The sequence below is a fragment of the Sebastes umbrosus genome, chromosome 4, assembly GCF_015220745.1.
Source record: "Sebastes umbrosus isolate fSebUmb1 chromosome 4, fSebUmb1.pri, whole genome shotgun sequence".
Lineage (NCBI taxonomy): Eukaryota > Metazoa > Chordata > Actinopteri > Perciformes > Sebastidae > Sebastes > Sebastes umbrosus.
In genome coordinates, this window is record NC_051272.1 from 22,572,589 (window position 1) to 22,599,838 (window position 27,250).

General features: G+C 43.6%; 1 protein-coding gene across 2 annotated transcripts in view; it reads right to left on the reverse strand.

Moving 5' to 3' along the window:
- The window catches only part of furinb (furin (paired basic amino acid cleaving enzyme) b), an 86,395-nt gene that overhangs the window by 3,244 nt on the left and 55,901 nt on the right, over positions 1-27,250 (reverse strand). For both annotated transcript variants that reach the window (XM_037766131.1, XM_037766130.1), the window contains exons 7-15: positions 17,830-17,918; positions 14,273-14,445; positions 9,798-10,010; positions 7,826-7,926; positions 5,368-5,471; positions 2,824-2,941; positions 2,410-2,589; positions 2,081-2,208; positions 1,341-1,469 (exon numbers count right to left, since the gene is read on the reverse strand). In XM_037766131.1, the coding sequence (XP_037622059.1) occupies positions 1,341-1,469; positions 2,081-2,208; positions 2,410-2,589; positions 2,824-2,941; positions 5,368-5,471; positions 7,826-7,926; positions 9,798-10,010; positions 14,273-14,445; positions 17,830-17,918 (1,235 nt within the window). The remainder of the gene's footprint in view (positions 1-1,340; positions 1,470-2,080; positions 2,209-2,409; positions 2,590-2,823; positions 2,942-5,367; positions 5,472-7,825; positions 7,927-9,797; positions 10,011-14,272; positions 14,446-17,829; positions 17,919-27,250) is intronic.

Below are 27,250 nucleotides of genomic sequence, written 5' to 3' on the forward strand. Positions count from 1 at the left end.
ACTAGAAACCCATTGACTTCCAGACGAGGGAACCGGAAGTGCTAAAATGCTAACTTATGGTTTTCGGACTCAATCCTGTAGCACTCTACGGCATCCATAAATAACTGGTTGTTCATGTCCCATCATTTCTTCACAATTTCCTTGGAAGTTTACTGGAAAAGAACTACAGTGTAAATACTTTTTTTTTTTATCATTATCAATTAATGAGCTGATTATTTTCTCGATTTACTGATACAAATTTGGTCTGTAAAATACTGAAAAATGGCCATCGTAATTTCCCAGATTTTAAGTTGTGTCTTCAAGTTGCTTTTTTTGTCAGACCAACAGTTCAAAACCCAAAATATTTCAGTTTAAAATAGTGGGAAAACGAGCAAATTCTCACATTTGAAATCAAATGTTTGGTATTTTTTGCTTGAAAGATAACTTAAAGGATCAATCAATTATCACAATAGTTGCCGATTAATTTCCTGTTAACAGACTGATGAGTTAATCAACAAATCATTTAAGCTCTAATTTATTTATTCTTATATATTTCCTTGAAAGAACTGCTAAAATAACGATTGGAAAAACTGAGACCCACTTTAACCCATGTTATTATTAATTTGTTAGAAACCATATTCTTGATATTTGTTGAATTGTATGCTTGACATCCCTTCAATATATACAACCCCGCAGAAAGACATTTGCATTTGCATCTGATCTCCCGTGCGCTGAATAAAAGACGGTTCATTTGTTAAAAGAAGGCCACAACCAGTAAAGGGAAGTTGTACCAAATGAACATTGTGTCCTCTTTCCTCTATATAATTATCACCAAATTACAAAGTCCTCTCCAGCAAACATCAGGGTCTGGGACCCTTGTAAAACAAAGTGTTACCACTAACTCTTGAAATGTAGATTTTAACTAAATTATGGAGAAGTGCGAGAGGCTTAAGAAGAAAGCATCTGAATGCTCGGAAGCAGAACGAAGCTTCCGACCTCATCTGCCTTTCAATGAGGGAGTCATCTTCCTGAACAGTTGTTGACAACGTAGCACCTCTCGCACTGACGCAGTTTTAATCTCCCCTGCTGCTCCTCCATACGCCCCACTCTCTGATTCAAACTAATATGACATATGGCAATGTGCATATTCATAATGCGTGCGGGGTAAACAAATGCAAAAGAGTCTCATAAATGGGTAATCTGTATTCACAACATTCGCTTTTCACAAGTTGAAAACACCCAACACAGGCTGACCAAAAGCCTGTTTTGTAACAGTGTGTGCCAGCGCCAATACAAATGAGCCCATTCCACTTAAGTGGCTCCTGCTCAAAGTTTGTGTGTGAAGCCCCGAATGATCTCACCGATACAGATCTGCTGGGCATCAAAGGTCTTGCAGCTGTTGTTGGACGGACGAGGGAAGTCGGACGACGAGGGGTTGACGACGCTGGGTCCGGTACCCCACAGGATGAGGGTGAACTGACTTAACACAGCTGACAGAGAAGGACAGAAAGAGAGAGAGAGAGAGAGGAGGGGGGAAGAGAAGAGAAGAGAAATATCAATGTAACACCTCTCAGAGAGGGAACAGTGTGAACTGGCTGAGAGAAGGATATATGGGGGTGGAAGAAAAGGAAACAAGTGGTGGGAGCGGACCAAACACAACACTGGAGGAGGATCAACACCAGCGGAGGAAGAGATGGCTTCCTGTCTTATTTCCCCGGCTGCTCAGAGTAAACAAAGCCACAAAAGCTTTCTAGGAGTTAAACTCTCCTCGACAATAAGCTGCTGTTTGCTTTTTAAAAGAAAACGCAGCCCGATAATTGTAAAAAGTTTCCACTTTCTTAAATATTTTTCTGTCTGGCAACTACAAAGTCTTAATCCGCATATGTTTCTGCTCCCCCTGGTACCGAAAAAAATGGTACAAACTGAATCATTAGAGAGAGACGGAATAAAAGGGGAGCTGAGCCGAGGCTATTTGGAGAAGCATGAAAATATGCAAGAGGACTTGATGAGGGGGCAGCGAATGCTAGCATGAATGTACCGTAGGTTTTTTCTGTGATGTGACCAGACTGAACAAACAATGGTGATGAGTGGGGGGGGTTACCATAGTCACGTCCATTAGCTGCCACGTTTTCTATTTCCAGTGTCCATTCCCCTTGAGGATCCTCGCCCCATGAGTGGGTGGTCATAAAGGCCCAGTCATTGAATCCCTCTGAGGAGAAGTCGTTGGGCCTGAAAGACAAGGGGAGGGAGAACGACGTGTTTGTGTGATTTTTTTCTGAGATAGACTGCAGTTTAGTAGACTTGTGGGAGTATCTGTGCACAGATAAAATTGAGGTACATGCACATTGTGTTTGTCTCAGTGTGTGTGGAAGAGAGATTTATATCGCGGCCCGGCTGTTGGTGTGTACAGTGGTGTGTTTTACTGTGTACCTGGGGAACAGCAAGGTGGAGCGTGTGCCCAGTGGGCTGATGAGATGAATGGCCAATTTTCCTCTCTGGCTGTGGGAGAGAGTGAGGCGAGCCTGAACGTGTTCCAGAGAGCTGACATACTCGGGTCGTCCCCAGCAGGCATCCACGCTCTTGCTGAACACCAGCTTGTTCCCGATGTCCCTGCAGGGTTTGACGAGTGGAGGGGAGGGTGGTTAATGTTGTGTGGCTGCAGCAGTGGACACAGACAATAGCGCTGTGCTACAAATCTACGCGACCGTCCCAGCTCCGAGGAGAATACGGTGATATCTATCAGGCTGGATGATAGAACCAGCAAGGACTCGTAATGGGACTAAACCTCACTGTAGTTTACAAACACACATACGCGCGCGCAGAGCTTCAAGTTGCCCTTCTAACCTTGGCTCTGCGAGCATGGTGTGAACACACTGATGCTGCGCTCCCAGCGAGGTCCAGTTCTGTGCCAAAGCCACCATGGCGCCCGCATCCAGGAGCCCGTAGCCGTACGAATGACTCACTGTGGAGAAAAAAGACGGAGGGGTAAAGGTAAAGAGAATGGCAGGTTGGTGGGTGGTCGCGATGAGATAACATCACAGAGAGAGAAATTACTGTCAGTCAACAATCCACTCTTTACTGTAATACCATGGCGTTATATTTGTTCCTCAATCCTGAGCCGACAATCATAAATTCAGTTCCTTCAGTTATCCAAATCACATTTAGACTTTATCATATCAGAAATGTTCCTTTTTCATCTCAGCTGGCTGGAGAGTCTTGCACCATTGTAGCCTACATGTCATGGGCAGACAGTGTTGTTAACAGTGGTATTGACCACACGGTACAGACCCCACCAGCATCTAAACGGACCAAAGAGATACTATCTGCAGATAGGTTCACATTCTGTTTAAAGGTAGAGTTGGTAGTGCTGTTCAAAAACATGTTTTGTTATATTTGTTGAACTTCTCATTACATCCTGACAGAAATCACTAAATCAAATGCTCTGACAAAAGAAATCTGGTATCTCTGTCGCAGCACTGTAATAATCCCGTCCAATCATTTCATTCGGGCTACCTGCCTGTCTTCCTACCTATCTGTCTACTAGGGCTGTGTATCTGCGAGAATCTGGCGATACGATACGTATCACGATACTGGGCTTACGATTCAATATATCGAGATATATTTGCGATATTGTGTTTTTTTTTATGCAATTTACATTTATGACAGTCCCTGTAACATCAAACATCAGAGCACTACTTTGAGATTAAAAATCGATAAAGGGTTTTTGAGAATCTATACAGTATCACAAAAGAAAATATCGCGATACTCTATATTTTCTTACACCCCTACTGTCTATCTGCGTGCACTCTGCCCGTGCACTCATTGTGCGTCACCAGAGTCTTCCACCAGTTGCTAGTTTGACAGCTGTGTGTGGAAACAATCGCCGTGTTCGTTGTTTACATTCATAATGATAATTTTGGGGGAGTGGTTTGCCAACTTGGCGACTTTCTCGCTATATTTAGGGACTTTTGGAGCTAGTTAGCAGCTAGTGCCGCTAGATACTTTCATTGGAAAAGAAGAAATCTAGTGCACTCGTGCTCGTTTCTCAACATTACCGACCGTACCTTTGCTGTGCTGCAGCTTATCAGCCATTTAGTTTTCGAGCCTGGGAAATGACGTTAGCATTGTTCTTCTCCCCGGTGAACGTTTGTTAGATAAGAAGGAGAGTTTAACAGGAAAACTAAATGTGGCTTGTTGTTGTTCAGAGTCTGTGGCTCTTGTGTTGTGTAGCAGGCTGCTGTCTGGCTCAGCGTGGCTCTCTGCTCTGCCTATGACAGAACACTGATGGTTGGAAAGACTTTCATGTCTGCCTACATCCCTAATGAGCTCTGAGATCAGCCACCTGCTCACCTGTGCCAAGTTTGCCTCCGAACAGCACAGGTGAGTCCAATCTGAACACTCAATCAGTGCTCCTGTAAGTAGGAAGGGGAGGAGGAAGAACATTTCTCTGTTGCCATGCTACCAGCCATTCCTGATCCCCTTCAGCATTCATCAAGTGCGTCTTCTAAAGTGAGTTGTTCTCATAATGCCATGCATTCGTTCACTTTACGACTAGATTCATAGGTTTAGCTGGAATATGTTTGTGTTCAAATATTATCTGACTTGCTTTGATAATTGAGATGATGATTAGATGCCTGTGCAATGCAGTTTATGTCATGCATCTCCATATGTTTGTGTATTTGATGCAGCTACACCACTTGTTGAGGTTAAAGGGGAAACTCATCTGAATAAAGTCTCCTTTTTGGTGGAATTTCCTGGCTCTCTCTCTCCCTGATTCGGGTTATCTCACGTCCAATACTGGTGTCCAGAGTCTCCAGCCGTCGCCACTTTGGTCACCTTAACACTGACGTTACTGCTTGATACAAATACGGTTTAAAATATAGCCATAATAAACCAAAAAATGTAGAATATAAATTTCTTTCTGGTCTTTTCTCAAGGGAGAACGCAGGACAAGTGATTTTCAGAGAATATATGTATGCTGTAGCAGACAAGAAACAGGCGAAAAAACTATAATCCTACTAGTAACCTACAGCCAATCACTAATTACCAATTTTACCCCATTTTTTGTTTCGCTTTTTCAAATTGGTCTCGCATGCAAGCAAAAACCTGAGAGCGCACAGAGCAGAGATGCTGAATGAACAAGTCTCCGAGGATTTTCGAGTACACAGAGCAGGGAGTTTGAGCCTGAGTGAGAGGTTATTATTGTGCTTCTGTGCATAATGGCAAACAATTTACTGTGCACAGAATAGACTTTAATTATATATATATTATTGTATAATGCATGTGCTTATAAAAACATCTTTTTCTGTGCTGAAAATGCCCCATCGTGTGCTCAGGATAGAGGCACACAACTATGCCACCATATAACCCCATCTGTGCAGCGTCTACCTCTGCGTCCCACTCCGTTGGTCTTCCAGTCTCCGGCGCTGAGGTGTCCGGGCCGGGATGTTCTCACCACCAGCTGCTGCATGTCCCTCCAGGTCAGGTTCATACTGCGGCGAAACGGGAAGGAAAGCAGAGTATCTTGTCATGTAGTAGCTGAAGGTATTACTTTCTAACATTATGCACATCATGAGAAAAAAAAGCCAGGTTTCGCTGACCTCGCCTGTACGACAATACGGCAGAGGAAATGTGAGGAGAAAAGGTCAGGAGTCTGTAGGCAAACCTGAAATATGATCTGCCTGGGAGTATACAGTGAGGAGGACAGGCATACATTTCTGAAATATTACACTGAGACATGGAGGAAGCCCTGAGGGATGTGTCAGTCAACCATAACAAAGGTACGGGCTCACATTATGGTTTTAACGGCGGTGTAAAACACCAGTATTAAAGGTACATCATAACCTACTGTGTTGAAAGGTCGGGGAACAAGGTAAGAAAGTGGATACAACACTGTGGGGGAGTGTGTCTAGACCTCTCTGTAATGATGGTTTCTAATGAGGTCTGGGATTGGGGGGGGGGGATGAGGTCACCTTCCACACAGTAGAAGCCCAATAAAAGCATGTTCTTTTTATAAAGAGTTATTAAGAGGCTTGACAGGAAAGCATTCAGAGGAAAGCCTCTGAGTCACCAATGAAGAAAACGCTGCTTTGTGGTTTCAGATAATCAAACCACGCAGCTTACCGAGTGCAACACCACAGCAGACCGATATAGAAACAGGATTGCACTGTTGCGCATCACCTCCGCCGCCACTCTCATCAGCATTCACATCTCACATCGTTTCATGTGTTATTAATGGACAAGATCCTCCCCCCCCCTCCTTCCCCATCCCCATCCACTCAATGTCACCTCAGCACGAGCGCAAGGGGGGAAATAATAAAATAATAAAACACCAAAAAACCAAAACACTCTGCCTATTAAATGATTCCATCTCGGTGTATTCCAGTGTGGTCCCAGTCTGATAAACTAGCTACCCTGTTGTTATTACTGCTGCCTGTCAGGAGAGGTGCAGACAAGGGAGGGGGGGGGAGATATTCTTGGTGGTGAAACTTTAGCTCTGTCAGTCAGTGCCCTTCTCTTATGATATCAGAGGTGACAGCGCTGAGATAAACCTGGGACGCCGAGTGTGTACACATCTGAACTGAAACCCGGGCCGTGAGGTGATACTGGATGTTATTTTGACACCTGTCAGCCAAACTGGCTAATGTGGAAATTAGGTTGAATTATGCAGAGTAGGAGAGGACGGGCTGACTGATAAGAGGACTTTAACACACCGCCGAGATGTGACTGAAGATACGGCCATAAATGGAGAACACATTAGAGCTACTGACAGAAACTTGGATTCTGACACCTGGAGTCCTGAGCGAGCGATAATGAGAGACATTCTCCGGTTTCAAATCTTCACTGGCGGCCCTACAGGTATTCAGATGTCTGTGTGGGCTGCAGCTGCTGATTTGTCTGGCTAATTAACTGATTATCAAAAGCTTAATTTGCTGAGGAAATAATTTTCTGGGCTGGGATTTAGGCCAACGCCGACTCCCAGACGCACATAAACACACACATCTCCCGTGAGTGCACAGCAGACAAATGCAGTTTGCAATCAAATTCAATTATAAGAGGAAAAGAGGACCTATTATGCTTTTGTGCTTTATCTCTTTCCTTTAGTGTTTTATATAGTTTTTTGTGCATGTAAAAGGTCTGCAAAACCCAAAAGAAGTTACTCTCCCCCACAGAAACACTGCGCCTGAACTGCCTGAAACACCTAGATGGAAGTCCCGCCTTGTCTTCCGTAACGTGGTGATGTCACCGAGTAACACATTTGCATAATACCTGCCTAGCAGCTAGTTTGGAACAAACAAAGCTAGTTAGAGCGGAGCTGGAGTGGAATCCGAAGAGTTTAGTTTGCAATATGCCGGTGTGAAAAAAATAAAGCGTCTTTTGAACATTAAAGCATGTAAACATGTAGTAAACATGTACATACGTAGTATGCACCTGAAAATTAGCATAATAGGTCCTCTTTAAAAGAGGTACTGCAGACTTCAATGTGTTTTTTGAATTTTAAACTAAGTGATATGATTGTGCTGTGATGAAACACATCCATGCTGATGTTAATATTGACATTTCTTACCAAATTTATAAAAATTGGCGTTTCACGGGTTGACTCAACATGGCATCTACTGTTTTAAATCTGCCCTGTACCATGTAAGGCCAATGCTGACATACTATGGAGTCGACCAGTTGGGACTTATCTATGTTATGAAATCTATATTAAAAAATCGTGTTAAAGCGCTCTTATCAGAGCAACTCCTGCCTCACACATCCACGTTTACTGTAAAAACGTAAAGGCTCCAGGGTTGACTCTAAAAATAGCTATATTATAGGAGGAGGTTGGGTCGTTTTCACTCACTTGGCCTCCAGCGCCAGAGCGATGATCCCAGCAGCCAGCGGTGCCGAGGCGGACGTCCCCGTGTGAGAGTCTGTGCATTTTTGCCTCAGGTCTGTGGTCACCTTGGAGACAGGAGAAGAGAGATAAATACTGAAGGTTAGACACAGTTAATATGACACATTGAGTTTCCCCACATCAGCATGAGTGAAGTTCACGGTAGAGAGGTTAGACAGGGGAGGGCCGGGGACATTGGTAGCTCTGCCTGCAGCGATCGGAGGAGTGAATGAGCAGGTAGGTTCAGTCTCGGGTCTGTGGATCCCCGCCAAAGGGTCACAGCCGGGGAAGTGAATGTCAGCCAAATCAGCCCAGTCAGGTCGGGGTGGTGGTGAGACAAAGTATGTTAGTACTCCGGGCGGGTACACCTCTGCTCTCGGTTTCTGCCATGCCCAGAAAGCTAATGAGGCCTGTCTGGGTCACGATGGGGACATGTCAGAAATGAGAAGGAGCCAGAGGGCAAGACGAGCTGTGAAGGTCAGGGACAGATTCTGGGTTTGCAACTTTTTGGCCTGACAGATTGTGGCACTAATGGCCATCATCTGTGGAAAGAAGTCTACGTGTCAGAGGAGTAAACAAAGGGAGGTGTCTGCATAGGCCAACTGTTAGATACCAGAAGGGGATGAAACAACACTGAATCACACTCATCTTTATTAATTGTTTTTGATTGTACTCACTGGTTTAGTGATGAGTCATTCGTCAAAAGAAAAGTCCAAATATTTGCAGGTTTCAGCTTCTACAATGTGAGGACTTTTTGTTTTGGTCTAATGAGGCTAAATGAATAATTGAATAAAAGGTTCTCTATATGGGATTCAGAGCATTAATATAGCAGCAAACAACTATTGTCTATGTAAAGATATAGAGGAGTAATGTCTACCTGAGCAGAGAATGAAGTCACTCTCCCTCTGTGTGTTGTAATCTGAGCTTCTCTGTGCTTTGTTGACATAGCCAGGCCTGCATTTAGTGCATGTTCATGCAGGTGAGCGTGTGCAACTGGCTAGCCCACAGCCGCCGCTCTGCACTGCTCTCATACGGCGGTTACAGCTGATAACGCAGTCCCGACCGATGGCCATTGTTTTCTCTGTTAGCATCGTTAGCTGCTAGCCAGCTGTCGTCATGTTGAGAGCCGTGCGGCGGCAATAGATATGCTCCCAATCTCGCATTTAGTACCTTTAGGTGAAACAAATAATTGATAGATTAACCAATAATGAAAATAATAGTTAGTTGTAGTCCTACACTGGTTATGTTTTTACTTTTACAAATAGGTTATAAACCTAGCATTTCAGCTACCAGTGAGTCCACGCTGGATTTGTTTCAAATCCCGGTCCTGGTGTGCTTGTGATCTGACAGTCGAGGCACAAATGTACCGAACACAAAAACCTGACAGGGAGAACATAAATCCTAGTTTTAGATAAACGAAAGCTGTATGAACTCACTGATTTAACAAATGGCAGCTTCTGACTACTAAAGCAACAACACAACAGCTGCCGCAAAATGTTAAAATGACTTCAACTTCATTCTTCTGATGAGTTGTGTTTGCTCGCCCGCAGCACGCCTCTGGTGTATTTTGGAGCGAATGGCAGATTTATGGTTTGTTTTATGTTATTCTATGTCCCCGAGGCTGAAGTCTTTCTTCGGCTGACAAGCAGCTTGAAGGAAGCATGTGGCATCTCTCAGTGTTTGTCAGCTTCGCTCACTGTATGTTTCACATCATTCACTCTGATTTTGACAGTTTGATTCCTGTTTTTGATTTGCGAGAGCAAGATTAATGTGTATGCGATGTACCAGCATCGACTTTAGTCTGACCGATAAGGCGAATCGCACAGCATGAGGTCTATGTTTGCTTTTGCGATGCTGACATTTACAGTGCGCTACAGATCCAAAGTATAAAAACAAACCTACACAAAATCTGAGCTATTCAATGTGTGTGTACACCCACTATCTGTTTCTCCCCCGGGTTTCCAGAGCTGAAGGTGGTAGCGAGGGTGGAAGAGCAGGGCTCGCTGTACCACGGCACGTTGCCGGACTGCGTGGTGCTGCTGATGGAGAGGGTGTAAATGCTGTTGGTGTAGCCGTCGCAGTTGCAGCTGTCCTGCTCCCGGCCGCCGTTACCCGAGGCCCACACAAAGATGGAGCCTTGTCCGCCGCGTCCCTGCGGTATAGAAACAAATAGAGACATGCACAAAATAGGTTTAGAGCGACAGAACGAGAGACTAACAAGAGCTGGTTGAAGTGTGAAACATTGCCTTTGACGAAGACGTTTGTCTCACTGCTTAAACGCCTTGTCACTTGTGCGCTCTCGCTCAGAAGCAGTGAACCGCTGTAGGCACAACTCTTATTAATACATCATAATGTCAGGCGACTTATTGCGGCAGAACATCAGATAACAAACAGAAGAAATGTAATTACAGCATCTACTCAAGCTGAATATCATTTAGGGGCATGATAAATGACAATATGATATCTGGCAGCGAGACTGTATGCTCCTAACACACACACACACACACACAAACACCACACACACTGTACAGTATGAGACATTGACATTTAGTCCAGTTGGATCTGAACTTGCCAACAGGACGCTAAGAAACATCTTAGCTAAGTAACAGAAGGGTGTCGTTTGTCAACTCGGGGACATCGCTTTTTAAAGATTAGATTGTTCTTTTTGTTCCAAGACACACAAATCCTTTTTTTATGCATTTGTCTCCGGCTGATTAGATTACTGCGACTCTGTAATTGCTGAAACGCCCCAGAAATCGATGGGCCGCCTTCAGTTTGTACGATATAGAACTGCCAGAGTGTACACAAGTTGGAGAATCTTTTTACACAGTTTCTCAATTTTGGCCTCTCTGCACTAGTTACCTATGGCCTTGAGAATCAATTTTTAAAGTTTTACTGCTTATTTTTTACAGCGCTGGTTGGTCTGCCACCTTCCTACACTGTTGACCTTCCTTTCTCTCACTTTGGTAGCTCGAGGTCTGCAGACCGGTTTGTTCCCGTGGGGCTGGGCTGGAGACGGAGGTCAGTAGGGCATCTGCAGCTGAAGCTCTGAAAAAGCCTCTGTGTGGAGAAGGACCTCAGTGTCTTTTTGTTAAAGTCATAAAGACACACTTTTAAACTGCCTTTTAATCGGTTTTTACTTTTGCTGTCATGTCTCATTACGCTTTTCTTCTTCTAAACAATATATTTAGCGAGCACTTTTTCTTCTTTTATTACATTCTTATTGTCTCTCCGCCAATGATTTCTTCTACTGTGAGCGTTTTTTTTTTTTTAAAAGTGCCGATTAAATAAAAGGTGTTATTATCGCCATAATTTACCCACAAGTCCCATTTCTGTTCGCCATTAATCACACCCTGTCATTCAAAAGTTAATCAAACAATTAAAATGGAATCTTTCATCAAAGTGTGAAAGCAGCAACCGCAGAATAAAAACTGAAGGATTCAAATGTCTTCTTCCGCATACAGTTTCGAAACCGAGTGGGCGGATAACATATTCTTCTTGGAGAACAACACAATACACAGAGAAATACGTACTGTATGGTGGAGGAACAGATAAAAGGAGAATGGAAAGACCTCTTAAATCCCACATACAGAGAGCAGGAATAATGAAACAGTTGATGGTGAGCAAGACATGGAAAAACAGATGTATACCAGTTGTTCCTCCCTGCCTCTCGGTCACCCACAGATACACATTAAAAACGAGTGTTTGATGCAAAAAGCTGCAGGAATGTTTTGCTACTCCGTCTGCTTTGCTTGAGTCGGACCTGGCTGTTAAGAAAATAAAAGTCCCGTCACATCATCAGTTCCAGTATTTTGGCTTCGCATTCCCGACTAAGGTGCAGGAATCTCTGCTTCCTTATCACTGTTGTTGCAACACTGTTTTCTCTGGCTCCGTTAATCACATTTGAAGCTTGCAAGTGTACAAAGGGACCTCAGTTTCACCTGAACACAGACTTCTAATAGGATTATCCTTTTAGTTATCTTAATGGATTCCTCCATCTCCAATCACAAATTCCCATAAATTCCCTTATGTCTGATGCTGTCTGCATCGTACCGTATCATAAACCTTCCAGCCCGATTTATGACCTGACGCTGCCTTTGCTGCAGGTTACAGAGGGCCAGACGATAACACTTCGGTGCCAGGGGTTATCTCACTGCCAGCAGAACACACGCTGAACCAGAAAGGTCCTGTTGTGCTGCTGTCAAGGCAGTTTCTCCTCGCTAACACACCGTGATATGTGGAGCATTTCACATTTGGGGGATGTGACATATGAATCATTCTTTTTTTTTCTCCACAGAATAAAATCGCAGTTTCATTCATTTATACGCCAATTACTGCAGCCTTTGAATTTAACTATTGTTCTGCATCAGTGACTGCTGCTCCGATTCTATTTTCTCCCATCTCACATTTATCATTTAGCTGTTCTGCTAACGCCTTCTGATGCAGCATGCTGACACATGAGAAATGATGACATTAGCCTTAGATAATATGTCATACTCTATCCGGACCTTAAAGGGCTAGTCGGAGGGCAATTAACAAACTAACCTTGAGTTTGTCCTTTCCTGCAGTACATCTCGGAGAGAAAGCCTCCATTAAATATTGATACATCGTGATTGTATAGGTGGAAAATTGTTCAGACCTCAGATTCCCAAAAGCATTTTTTTTGCTGGCGTGAAAGAAATTTCTCCATATATAGCTTAAAAAGGAATAGTTCAATTTGTTGCGAAATAAGCTTACAGGGTTAGATGAGAAGATCAGTATCGCTCGCTATGTCTGTACGGTAAATATTGTACGGTAAATATAAGGGGGCAGCAGTAGCTCAGTCCATAGGGACTTGGCTCGGGAACCGCAGGGTCGCCAGTTCAAGTCCAAGTACTGAGTGTGAAGTGGTAGCTGGAGAGATGCCAAGTTGCCATGGGCACTGCAGAGGTGCCCTTGAGCAAGGCACCAAACCCCCAACTGCTCGGGGCGCCTGTCAGGGGCAGCCCCCTCGCTCTGACATCTCTCCATTAATGCATGTATATAGGCCCTGTTTATGCATGTGTGTGTGTGTATTTCGTGTACTGTGCAATATGTAAAATAACAGAGTGAAAAAATTTAATTTCCCCTCGAGGACCAATAAAGTGCTTTTCCTTCTTCATGAGCCAGCAGCCGGTTAGCTTAGCTTAGCATAAAGACTGGAAACAGGGGGAGAACAGCTAGTCTAGCTCTGTCCAAAGGAAACTAAATCCACCTACCAGCACCTCTGAAGCTCAGAAATTATTAACATGTTATATCTTGTTTTGTTCAATCTGCACAAAAACTGAGTTGTAAAAATGAGACATATTATTTCTTGGCTGGGACTTGTTACCAGGCTGGTGTTGTGTCTAAGTCCACTTCCCAATCGATTTGTGTTTTCCCCAACCTTAACCTGAGCTCAGTCCTTTTCTGCTATGCTTAAAGCTGCAGTCGGTAAATATGAGCAAACTATATCCTGAGAGTAGTGCATGAGACAGATAATCTGTGAAATAAAACATACTCCTCTGCCTCCTTTTAGTGCTCCTGATGGCATTTGCAAGATTTCACCTGAACAAAAACTACCAATCAGAGCCGAGCTGTCTCTAGAGCAGCTGTCAATCACTGCTCGCGAAACTCGAGAACTCCGATCAAACTAGGCAGCGCTGATAAAATATGAATCGATATTCTGTTACTGTAATGCCTATTTCTTGCATAAAATATTTTCAGAAACATCTTGTACTGTTTAACTGTAAAATGAGAAAATTTGCTTGGGTCACAAACTTGATTTTTTTCACAGATTATCTGTCTCATGCACTACACGGTCAGGTTATATTGATAGTTTTATAAAAACAACTTTTTATCACATTTGCTCAAAGTTACAGACTGCAGCTTTAACCTCAACTCAACCTTACCCCAAGCAGTTATCCCTGTGATGCCAAACCATCATTTATCCTGTGGCCTAACCCCTACTGTGGAGGGAAATGGTCTAGGAGACACTGTTTGAATGAGAAACTGACTTTGACACTAGAATGGCAAAGAAATATCCCTGCACATAATCCCTGTGAAATGGCAAATTGTTGTTTTTACATTTAGTTTTTTTGTACGGATGAGACAAATGAGATATAACATGTAAATTAGTGAGCTTTAGAGGTGCTGGCAGGCAGATTTTGTTACCTTTGGACAGAGCCAGGCTCGCTGTCTCCCCCTGTTTTCAGTCTAAGCTAAGCTAACCATCTGCTGGCTTCAGAGCCATATTTACCATGCAAACCTGGAGAGTGGTATTGATCTTCTCATCTATTTCTCTGCAAGAAAAGGAAGGTAAGGGAAAAAGCTGATGTGAGTTTGATAGTGATGCAAGAAGCAAGAAATAGGGAGGATATTAGTAGATTAAAAGTCCAAGCTGATGCTCTGACTGACCTTGGTGATTCCCTGGAGGAAAGCCTCCTTCGCCAGCTTGGCAGGGCCGTCCAGTGACTTGCCATCGTCCTCCGGGCCCCAGCTGGCACTGTAAATGTGGATGTGCTGCGGGTTCAGGCTCAGAGAGTGTGCCTCCACCACGTCTGTCACCTCCCCATCCAACATACGAACCCCTGTGAAAATGAACAGTGCGGATCAGGTTACCACACTGGAGACGTGAGAAGTGTTGGGGAAAGAGTGACAGGATGACAGATGGTAAAGAGATAGTGAGCGTATGCATTTTAGCTTCAGACGGGTGGGGAGGTGTCAAAACTTGAGGGGAAAAACGCAGCGTGAGATGACAAGAAGTGAAAACTTGTCATAACAAGACTGAAAGAAATCGGTCGGACCACAAATTCCCATTTTATCTTCTGCCACAAAAAAAACAAAACCAACACAAAATAAAAAAAACCCCAGAAAAACAGGGCAAACAAAAGACTTCACAGGAAAAATCAAAGACTTCACAGAGGTCCAGTTTTAATGAGTAAGCGTACAACCGCAGATGCTGCTCCGGCTGATACTACACTATTTCACTATCACATAAACAAAAACCCAGCTGGTTGTTAAACCAAGAGAGGGCCAGTTTCCTGACCGACACCAAACACACAGAAAGGACAACCTAACAGACGGCAGGAGACAGAAAGGCACACACACACACACACGCACTGATATAAATGAGTTTATAGAGCCTTCCGACAGACTGGTGTGTCCGCAGGGTAGCACCGAATGTCACCTTTCATCATACCTGAACGCAACCCTGTCTGAGCCTTTGAAGTGAGCAGCCTCAGATCACTCCCCCTGGACATTAATGGCTGTAGAGAGGCGTGAAATGAGCCACCCTCAAATAAGCTCTATTATACTGGGCGAAGACCACCAGACCTCAGAGGCAAGACTACTGACTGGCGACGTCCACATTAAGATTTCAATAATCCATTCTAGACAACCTGCCTGGCACAAACGGGTGCCAGCAGAGATGAAGCCAACGTCGTAATTACTCTGTTGGCATGGGGATTCGGCGTAACACAAGTTTGAATACTGAGTAGCCTGAAAAAAAACAAAACAGGCTTAACTGGGCCAAACATGCGACATAAAGCCCAATGTTTGCTCGGTTGATCATTATGCGCGGGCTGTATTGCAGCGGTAATGATAATCATTGTCGTAGCAATTGTCATCAACTTCCTGCGGCTCGACGATTCCTTATTAAGATGCTGCTGTGTGAGTGTTGCTCCAGCAAGTTAGAGGAAGCAGGTAGGGATGCGGCTACGAGTGTGTGTGTGTGTGCGTGTGTGCGTGTGTGCAGACGGAAAACAGGTACAGTAGGTGGAAGGAAACGCAGAGTGAGCCAAGTAGGGTCAATTACAGGATTTAAACACTAATCATTGCTCAGTAACACATTTAGGTTTCCCCTGTGAACTCGGCTGTGCACATACACACACACCACACACACACACACACACACACACCACACACACACTATTTTGTAGCAAATCACAGCTGTTTATAAACAATCCACTGACCCCGTGACGTGAACAGACTCACAGAGGAGTAATTTATGAGCGCCAGGGCCAACGCGCGGCTCCGTCGGGAGACGAATGGTAATGAAGACAAAGAAGGAGAGTTATGGGTAACATCTGTGAGCGGGACTGCTCGGGGGCCCCGCGGGCTCCGCTGAGTCTTGTTGGCAGCCGTCATGTCACTGACAGATTGTCTGGTGACAAAAGTTACTAGAAGCCTCATTGGAATACTTTATCAAGTGCAAACGTTTGCAGACCTAATTTGCGATCGCAGGTTTGATTTAAAGGAGTATCTTCTTTCTTAAAAGGTGCAGTGTGTGGGATTTAACCGTTGTATAGCAGTGAGGTTGCAGATTGCAACCAGCTACTCCTGTTTGCCAAGCATGTAGGAGAACTACGGATGCTGACGCAAAAAAACGCAAATGGCTCTATATAGAGTCTGTGCACGGTTTGTCCACTCTGGGCTACTGTAGAAACATGATGGCCGGCTGCGTGAAGAGGACCCGTTTCCTATGTAGATTAGGCCTGCTGCGGTAGTCAGGGTTACCGGTGTTACAAGGTGGTCAGGCCGTGTTATCAATACATAGTCGGACGACGGACGCTACAAACTGACAGTGAAAATGTCTTCGCCATACGGAGTCTCAACACAAAGTAGCAGGTGTCATATTTCACACGCAGGATGAGAGAGAGTACCGACAAGACGATGGCGGAGGATTTGGTGTCGAATCAAAAAGGAAACGCCCCTTTTTGGCAATATATCAGATTTAAACCCAATGCTATAAGGTAACCATAACGTTAATGAGGCATCGCCGCGGTGAGGACAGAGCGGTCACAGCCAGTGTATGCGGTGGAGCAGCACCGGGTGGAAACCTGAAGCCCCGCAGCGAAAGCTGGACCGGAGAGGTCGGACACACAGCCATCCGACGGTAAAGATCAAAGTGAGCTACACATATGGACCGTCATCTTTTCTTGTAAAATATCCGGCGTAATCGGTGACACCGGTGTCACAAGTTTATTAACCGGTGGGAAAATGTCCTCACCGTCACATCCCTAATGTAGATATTAACTGCTCAGGTAATGAAAACACATTCTTATTTTCAGGTGAATATACATTGAAGAAATCAGACTTATTAATTAATAACAAACATATTAATAATCTGCTAATAGATCCCCCTAAATGTTACACACTGTTCCTTTAATGCATATCTGCACTTGCTGACAGCTTTATTACCGCTCAAACATGAGCCTGTCCTGAGAGTCTTTTGTATTTTGACCAGCTTGTTGAGCTGATGATTTACACAGCGCTGTGGAAAAAAACCCTCCACTGGGTTGTGAAGTCAGTTTCTTTGACATCAGCATAAAGCTAAATTTAGGCATCACAAAGGACTCAACAAAACACTTAAAAAATTGAACTTGCTTTTTATCTAATTGGCGGAAGAAAGACTGGAGCTTCAGGCCAAGTGCCAAACTAAGGTGATGTGAGTTATTATATTTGCTGGTTTGAATACAAAAAAGATTCACCCTGTCAACATTTCAATCTGAAATCTACATTTTTCGACGCATTGTTCCGGCAGACTTAACAAAGCTGCAATTTACTCATTTCCAGAGGAGAAACCTGCAGAAAGCAGAGGGTATTTTTCTCAATAGCAATAGATCAAGGACAATTCTTATCGCTGCAGCACACTTTCAGTTGGGCATCTGAGCAGCAGGGAGTCAAACAGTCGGTAAAAGATAGTCAATGGTCCAGAAAAAAACATCATGGATACCAGCTTTAACAGCTATTACTGGGTCTATAACAAAATGTGAAGACACAGCTAAATCTGTGATTCTGATTCAGGTCGCGGACTATATGGAGCCAAGCTGAAACAAATTCCCTTTGACGTTAAGTAATGTGAATATTATTGTGCATATTATTTCTAATTGAAATAATATCAAACTCATTTAAATTATTTCTAATCAAACATTTTTCACTAATTAAAAATCCAAATTGTACGCTTCACTCACCTCCAATTTTAGCGTTATAGGCCACACCTACGCCACACACGCCGTTGTCGGCTGCTGCTGCGACTTCTCCTGCACATCGAGTTCCGTGTCTGCAAAGAGTCACAAAGGAGAGTATTAATAAAAAAAAAGGAGGAAGATCATAAAGAAACAATTTACACATCAAGCAGGAGCGTCACAATAACTCATCCAAACACTGACAGCAAAAAAAAGCAGCAATTGTTTGTAGCTTCCTGAACAGAGCTGGGCTTTTAAACAATAGTGTAGCTGAAGTGTGGCTGAAAATACACCACAGTGAAAAGAGAAGCATAAACCCCGTGGCCCTTTTGTGACTTCAGCAGACTCGTGTCACAGTTGTAACAATAAGTGTCAGACAGCCCCGATACTCCCTTACGAATGAAAGGGCTATTCAATAGAGCAGCGACCTTCATGGTGACTTGCAATAAGAGGACTCAAGGACACACTTGATTTCTTTTTCACGCAGCATCATAAGCACCAACAAGCAGATGTAAAAAACTTCACAGCTCTGTACCACAATTATACACACAAAGGAAAAGGCGAGGGAAATTGTCACTTGGTGATTAGATGACAAAAATGTTTGGCTTTTGTATTTATTCCAACAACTGTCATTTGCATTTTAACATTTAAAGGCCTTGAAAACATATTTTCTTAATTGGCGTCTTATAATGAGCGACGGGGCCCTTCAATAGCGCGCTTTCTTCTACCAGAGTCTGAACAGTTTTTGGTTGTTTCATATGAGACATTTCCATGTTTGTGTTTCTGTCTTATAGTATAGTAAAGTCGAAGATACTCTATAACAAGGATGACGCATTACAAGCTCCGCCAATGGTTTGAAATGGTATACACTTCGTTTGCCTCTCCCGCCCATCCCCTCCCTCCTCGTTTAGAAGTGTTGTGAATGCCATGTGGATGGATGAAAGTAGATTGGGTTATATTTGCATAATGTATTCATGTTTTTTTTTGCTAATATCAGATTATTTTCACACCTAACAGCCATATTTAGCAAAATTAATTAACTGGCGTTCGCCAACGTTAGTTGCCAGATGTCTCGAGAGTGTGTTGCTGAGACAGAGAGAGGTCTCGCACAAAGTACATTTTCTCCTGATATGCCATTTTAGTGTAAAAATGTTTGAACTTCGGAAGATATGTGGCTTGTGAAAAATAGGTCCAATATTTACTTTGGTGACTATGGGGCAAAAGAATGAGTCATAATTTGTGTTCACGTTCACTTCTCCCATTGGAGTTAATAGACTCAGGACCTGCCGCTAATCTCCTAAAGGGGCGGGTGTGACGACCCCTCCACTCCATTAGGTGTCCTGTGTCTTTTTGCTGGTTCTCCTTTGTTTTGCAGGAGAGGGTCGTCAGGTTGATGAGCAACACCTGGGCTTGGTGTGGTTGGGATAAAAGCTCTCTACCTTTCAACAGATGTCGCTCTCTCTTCCTTGGCTGGCACACCTGTTTTGGTTTTGTTTGCAGCAGACATTTTCACACACCCACACATGCCTACATTACTGATTACTGACTTTCCACGTTTATTTAGTTATTGATTGTTAGTTTGTTAAATAAATGCCTGTTACTATTTTTAAACTCGTCTGGTCTCCCATTTTTGTTGCAACCTTTGAGCCGGGTTGTAACAGCGGGGCAGTGGAGAAACCCACATGACACAGGTCCTGTTCAGACTTGGTATTAACATGCGTCCTGAGTGATCCGAACACAAGTGGACAGCTTTAAGTACGTCTATTCACACCTGGCATTAGAAAAGCGTCTCCACATGCGTCTTGAGTGACCAATTGTGATCCGATCTCACTTCCCCGCTCTATATGCAAATAAACACGTTGCAAAAACACGGCTAATACAGCAGACATTGTGACGTAATATTACAGGAATGTCAGTAGTAATATCCTACATATTTGTGAATTTGGGTACATTTTATTAACATCAAAATAAAAGATTATTGTACCGTGGGTCCCCGGGGGACCTCCATGTCGCCGGCACCGCTACCTTTGCCAGGCAACAGCAGGGTATAGAGCTTCAGAAAGCTGGGGATGGGAGCGAGCGAGCGGGCGGTCTGCTGTAAGCTCCGTGCAAAGCATCAGAACAAAAACACAGACACATCTCCGACAGCATGATAATAATGCCCTTCCTGTGCCTACTCTGATAATCTTTAGATTATGTAGCCTATAGATAAGATATATTTTAATAAAATACAGTTGTACCGACAGAATGCAATAGAGCACAGAAGCCGTTACCATGCTGCGAGGCAGACAAGCGCTCATGTCTGCCCATCTATTTACATGTGGAGCGCAGAGACCCCGCGGATCCCAACGAGACGTTAGTGGAGTAGGCGGTCCTTCAGTGTGGCCCAGGACACATTCGCGTACACACTGCTAAAAGAATGTGGCCACATGTGGCCCAGACCACCTCTGAATGTGGTCTGAAAGATCCGATCTCAATGCGTCTTGAGTGCTTTCACACCTGTACTTAGAGCTATCTGAGGACGCATGTTAATACCAAGTCGTCTCCTTCCTGAACCGTCTCTAGTATAGTTGCTGTATATAGTTTTACAGTTGGAGAAAACAGGTGATGTTATGTACTTCCGTGCACCGATCAGGGTTTCATAACATTTGTATCAAAATCTGATGACAGCTGTGGGGCTGTTTGCCAGCACTGACAGTCAAATCTGAACCAAACACACCCACACAGTCTCAATAAATAAGAACTAGGGATTTTAACTTTGATTGTTGCTTAGAATTTTCAATGTTACAGAGAAAAACAGCGGTTGAATGTTCTATGTACTGTACATCACCGCATGTACAAAACCTTGAGATCTATGTACCTGTGAGGACAATAGTGAACTTCCACAATCCTCTTCTGTTAAACCGAAAGCTCCTCTTCTCACCTCTTCTACTAAAATATAAAAATCTATTCTGCTGTTGTACAGGCTTATAGGATACAGGCAGTGTAGTGAAAACTGAGGACAAAGACCTGTCTCAAACTAACGTTACCTCCACAGTCACTGGCCGTCCAAATGAGATATGAGAGGTTATCGATGTGCATGAATTATTGACCGAGGCTCTCATTAATATCTTCAACCGGCCTTGAGTTTCAGAGAACAGACAGGTTCCCCACAGAGCCTTGTCTGGATGTCAAACACACCAACGCTTCACAAACAAAAAAAACCCCTCGAACCCCCCAAAACCATGCTTTATCAACTCTTTATCCGCTCCTATAAAAGACAATGAAAAGTGTAAATTGAAAAACCCTTTACAACTTTGCATCGTTCCAGGCGAAAAAAGAGGAAGTAATCGTTAGTGAAATGGATTTAATTTGTTTCACTGACTTCAGGGGTTAAAGCGGTGTGATCAGCCAGCGAATGGATGGAGCAGAACGAGCATTTGGCGTTTAACACAGGTCATTAAGATTGTCTGCTGATTACAGTGCAGATATCTGATTAGGAGGTGTACATTTTCACAGCCATCTCTGGGACGCACCGTGTGAATGTTATCGGTACAAAGCTAATTACATCCACAGTATTGTTTTGGAGGAGCCAAAAATGACTTTCTTTTTGATCCCCCAGCCTCTCCCCCCGATGATGAGGCAGAGGACAAAGTCGTTTCACAGGGTCAGAGCACGGCTACGCCTCCAGCTGGGATCCTGATTAGACTCTGTGTAGCTCTGTGATATATTACCCACCCGCTAATGCTCACTTATGTTCACACTAAAACATTTTAGTAGAGGATCTCTGCTGTTTTATTCCTTATTCTTCTTCTATCATTTTTTTTTTTACTAGCTCAGGATTTACGTCAAATAACAAAACATAAAAAGACCGTGTGGAATAAACACTGTCGCCTCCTAACTAATCATTTATTATTAGGCTGTCAACAACTACAAGCATTAAAGTGATTTTTAAACAAGTAATCAAGCAGCCTGACAGGGCGTATTTTTCACTGACGGATATGCCCTCACAAAGACCTTGGCACGACATATGGCAGGGTGCAATACATCACAAATGCAATTAAATTATCATCATTGCTATCAAGAGGTTAAACTGCATTGTTTCACTGCTAATCAGCTTGTATAAATTGCAGCAGTTGATGGAGAGTTGACAGTTCCCTTAAGAACAATATATGTACTCAAGGGGTTAAATCGGGACTTATTACACGGGGAGGCCATTTCTTAGCGGCGTTTTGTAGCAGCAGAAGCAGCGCTTTTTGTGAAAAATGCAGCTTCAAACAACCATAAAACCCTAATAAGCATTACAGAGCCATTATAATTCACATGCGCAAATCAGTCCGTTTGTCTGATCATCAAAGAAACACAGGGCACGGGCCTGCCCACTCGTTATATTGTAGCTCACCGCTGCGCGCCTGACAATGTCTGACCGACTGGCTCCACAAGCTCGTCCACACAAGTCAATCATGTTATTATGTGCTGGAGAGTGGGTGCTGAACGGTGACTGTCAGCCATTTCTAGCCAGAACAAAACAAAACTGTGCGAGTGACTACCTTGTAAGTAATATTCTTTCCCTCGTGACAGAAGACATTGAGGGAAGCTGGGCGTTAGTGCTACTCAGGACACCTACTGCATTTAATGTGCCTGCTCAACATAAAAAAACCCAAAACAAAAGTAAAAGAGATCTGTATTTGAAGACATACAAGACACTAAGTGCTTCCTCTGTAATTTAATGTAGCGGAGGGTCACTGCTGCACACCGGGCTTCATTTTAATGCGTATAGGGATCCAGCGCAGGTTCCAATTTATGAGCTATTTCTCTTGGAAATGATACCTAAAAATGATTAATACAGCTTTAGCTTTGCACTTGTTTGTTTTAGTTGGAAGTTTAGCTACTCATTCGAGGTGCTGTTAATTTTCTTGTGGTGGAACAGCACTGAGTAAACACAGAAGAAAATAATCATTTCTAATGGTAACACATTCCTTTCGCTATCCAGGGAGTCTGCGGCCATCCGGGCCAAAAACACATATAGTCAGCAGCACCGTGGCCGGCCAGATGGCTCGGTCCAAAATACTCCATGCTTGCAATGTGCAGTTGTTGTGCACTGCAAATAGTAGCTTCAAATATCAACTCTCAATGACTTTTGGTTAACAACAAACAAACAAAAAGCTTGGCTCGCAGCTTTGCCTTTTGAAACAAAGAAGCTCTGAATTTGTGTCTGGGAAAATAAATTTAAAAAATATCTGATTAGCGAGGCTGTGACTCACCAAACAATTATAGCTGAAAACAATGAGGTGCATTATGTTTAAAAGAGATAAATTATGCTTTTGTGCTTTTTCCCTTTCCTTTAGTCTGTTATATAGTTTTCTGTGCATGTGAAAGGTTTGCAAAGTTACAAAGTCCACACCAAAAGGGAGTTACTCTCCTGCATACCCTAACCCTAACCTTGTGCCTGAACTGCCTGAAACTCTGTGCTTGAAGTCCCGCCTTTTTTCTGTAATGTGGTGATGTCACCGAGTAACACATTTGCATAATACCTGCCTAGCAGCTAGTTTGGCACGCCCTCAAACATAGCTAGTTGGAGCGGAGCTGGAGCGGAGTCCAAAGAGTTTGGTCTGGTTGACCAATCATAGCAGAGTAGTCGGCCAGCTGACCAATCAGAGCAGACTGGGTTTTTCAGGAGGCGGGGGGGCAGGAGCTCAAACAGCATTTCAGACAAAGCGTGAAAAGAGATGCTGCAGCACAGCTGATATGTAAAAAGTAAAGCGTTTTTTAAACATTAAAGCATATAAATGTTTTCTCGTAGAAAGTATGCACCTGAAAATAAGCATAATAGGTCCTCTTTAAAATTCAAATGAAAGCCCATGACGGTTAATACTTTGCTCTTATGCCGTTAGCTCTAACTCCCTGCGCGTACAGTTACGGTTTAATCCACAGCATCCCTAAAAAGGCTTTTGTGCTCCAGACAGCACATATCATCAGACCAAGGAGCTGTGGTCACAGATGTGATGCCAGGGAAGGGGATTCAGCCAGGACGGGCAGAGTGAACACAGAGCCAGGGGCCTCGGGAAGCCGTTTATAGGATGGCCGTACACACCAAGATGCAGCTGTTTTGTGTGTAGGTGCGCGAGTGAGTGATTGGCCTGGATTGAATTCAGCTAAACCAGCCAGACAGCTTAATATATCCAGGGAGGCTCAGACGTTCCTCAGCAGACAAAAGGGGTTTGAGGCGAAGCCACAATTCTATCTGTCAAATGTCCGTGAAATGAAATGATTTCCGAGACACTTTACTGAATGCCTCCATTCTATATCCATTTAAAATAGATTGGAAGAGGTGTCTGACACAACGACTGTCGGGGTCACGCAGAAGTGTAGTTTGAAAAGTTTATATGAGAGAAGCAACACAACGTTTTAAAAATAATACGCCAGCGGCCTCATCCTGGAAAAAGACAATCACAGCAAATAAATCATTAGCGTGCGAGGCGGAGGACGGCTACATGCTTTGTCGAAAAAGACAAGCTGCGAGAAAAGACCCAACAAAGCTTCAATAAACGGCCTCTGAACTAGCGGCGCTCTATTCACACAGCCAATGTGACCTCTCTTATCTTATCAGAAGGAGCAGAGGGACCGAGTGAGGTAATGCTTTTATCTCTCCCCTTCAGGACAAGCCACCATATTTGGTCAAGTCATTGCCTTGCCATTTACTGGAGAATGTAGACATGTCACCCAACACAATCTCTCGGGACATGATGCAATGTAACCATAGACCGTACACTGTCAATATACTGTACAGTGCACTCTATTAATGTACAGTATGCAGACACAACCAGCAATTATATACTAATTCTACATTGCATCATCTTATTGAAGGTGTCACTTAGCTTTAAACTACCTGAAAACTAAAACTTACCACAAAATGCTTACTCATACTACCAACTAATTACATAATTAGTAGGAGTAAAAATAAATAAACAACCTTGCTTACTTGCTTATGACTAATTCCATGAATTTGTTGCTTTAGGTTGATTTCACCATGTCAGCACTAAACGGATGTATTGCATTTGATCAGGCTTGTTTCGTGGTTTAATTATATTGCTGACAACAACTGTGTTTACATTCTGTCATTTACTGAGTGATATGAGCGACGGCGGGAAGTTTTGCCTTGTCTCATTACTGAATATGAGACTATTTCTAAGCAGTCACAGTACTCGGGAGAATTGGAGGAACAATACAAAGCAACCCCATGCTAGTATATCTGTAGGCACTGCACGCCCTGACGTGTAGTTACATTGTTGAGGGGGCTCGTGTCAGATATGGCATAGCCTTTGGTGTCGCTACATGTATAACCCCTTAAAGAGGACCAATTATGCTTTTTTTCCCCTTTCCTTTAGTGTGTTATATTGTTTTTTTTGCATGTCAAAGGTCTGCAAAGTTACAAAACTCAAAGTCCACGCCAAAGGGAGTTACTCTCCCCCACAGGAACATTGCTCCTGAACTGTCTGAAATGCCTTGATTGAAGTCCTGCCCTTTCTTCCGTAACATTGTGATGTCACCAAGTAATATCAAATGCATAATACCTGCCTAGCGACTAGTTTGGCACACCCTCAAACAAAGTTAGTTAGAACGTAGCTGGAGCGGAGTCTGAAGAGTTTGGTTCGGTTGACTGATCCCAACAGAGTGGGCCAGCTGACCAATCAGAGCAGACTGGGCTTTTTTTGGGGGGGGAGGGGGCGGGGGGGAATGCAGTAAAGCATTTTTAGATTTTTTGTTCTCGTAGAAACCCAAATACTAGTAGTGGATTTCTACTAGTAAGTTTCTAGTAGAAACCCAAAATACAAGTATTCATCTGAAAATGAGCATAATAAATTCATTCCTCTTTAAAGCGAAACTATAAATCCACCTTTAAGGGGTGCGGCAGTGATTTAGTACTGCTGTACCATAGAGTTAGGGGACTCACAAGAGACAGATAAAATAATCGTCAAACAGCAGAGGCAGAAGTATCGTGGCTTTTAGTCCCTAATGCGGGTCAAGCTCTAAAACCTACATCTCCCATAATGCAACTTGACAGCCTCTTTCATTAGGCTCTCCCTGACTCCTAAATGTCCACTTCGTTCAAACTTCATACCTAATTTAAGTTTCAAGTTTTAGAAAGCCTTCGATACAACTATTTTAACAGGCTGAGTAGCTCTTTGTGATGAACTAACTGAACTCCGATAAAATCGTTGGAGTGCCCCTTTAAGCTACAAGAGTGGACCCAAATGATTCAACAAAGGTTTCACAGTTCTGTAGGCGTTACTACAAGCAGATGAGCGAGAAAAGCACATTATTTCTCCATGCTGGCATGGCATACTTCCTCATACAGTACTTGAAACCGAAAGACGAGTATTCAAGCATTGAGAATTTATGTTTACAGATGGTAGACGACACACACTTGTGTAGTGTTTGTGTTGTGTTGTATAGAGCATGTGTGTTGAATATGCATTGAGTGTGACTGATGTCTAACCCATGCTTGGCTAAACTGTAGGATCTGTCTCTTGGCATCGCTCTGTTGGTTTAGATCTGTTTTTAGAGGGACTGAATAGGGTCCGTTCATCGGAGCTGCCAAAAGGATTAGGCTATTTTCTGCTCAGCTCAGCTCAGCTCAGCTGCGGCCTCGGGCAGGTCTGTTCAAATGGTTACACTGGAGTGGAGATCTCTTCATTGTGTGGTCGAACACGGAGGTGCCGTCTACAGCGTTGTAGAAAAGCTTGTTTAAAATACCAGGTTTTTGACTGTAGCGCCTGTCTTGTCCATGTGAGGACGGCTTTTTCTACATAGGACGCACAAAAAGACTCCTGAGAGATCGCCTCGTTGAGCATAAATATGCCATCAGAGTCAGGAATCGCGACTACCCCATGGCTAGACACTTTAGTGAGTATCACGGGGCTAATGATTCCTTGTTGCACATAGAGTGCATTGAACATATTAAACCATTGGTCAGGGGGGGTGACAGGTGACAAAAACTATACCTGAGGGAGACTTTTTGGATCCATTGATTGGATGCTTTAAAGTATCCTGGTCTTAACCAAGCCCTCAGGAAGAGCGCTGGTCATTGATTCCAATTTTCGTAGTGGCCAAACGATGGTACTACAACTTCCGTGTCCGTCGCCTGATACCATCGTGACCAAAAAGACTTTTTCCCATAGACTTACATTGGGAAATAGACGTCTGTAACTCAGCGGATAATTTGAGGTGAATCAACTTCCCATTATGAACACTCTATTAGCCCTTATTTAAATCATTAGGTCCTAAAAGTTGTAAAATGCACTAATAACCAAATACAGAGTTATTTCCCTTCCTGTGTGACGACAGCGTGGCGGTTGTGACCCCGTGACCGAGCCATGTGACCGAGCGGACGCTGCTGCGCCTGCTCCATGGGCCCAATGGATGCGGAAGATCGTACTTTTCCAGT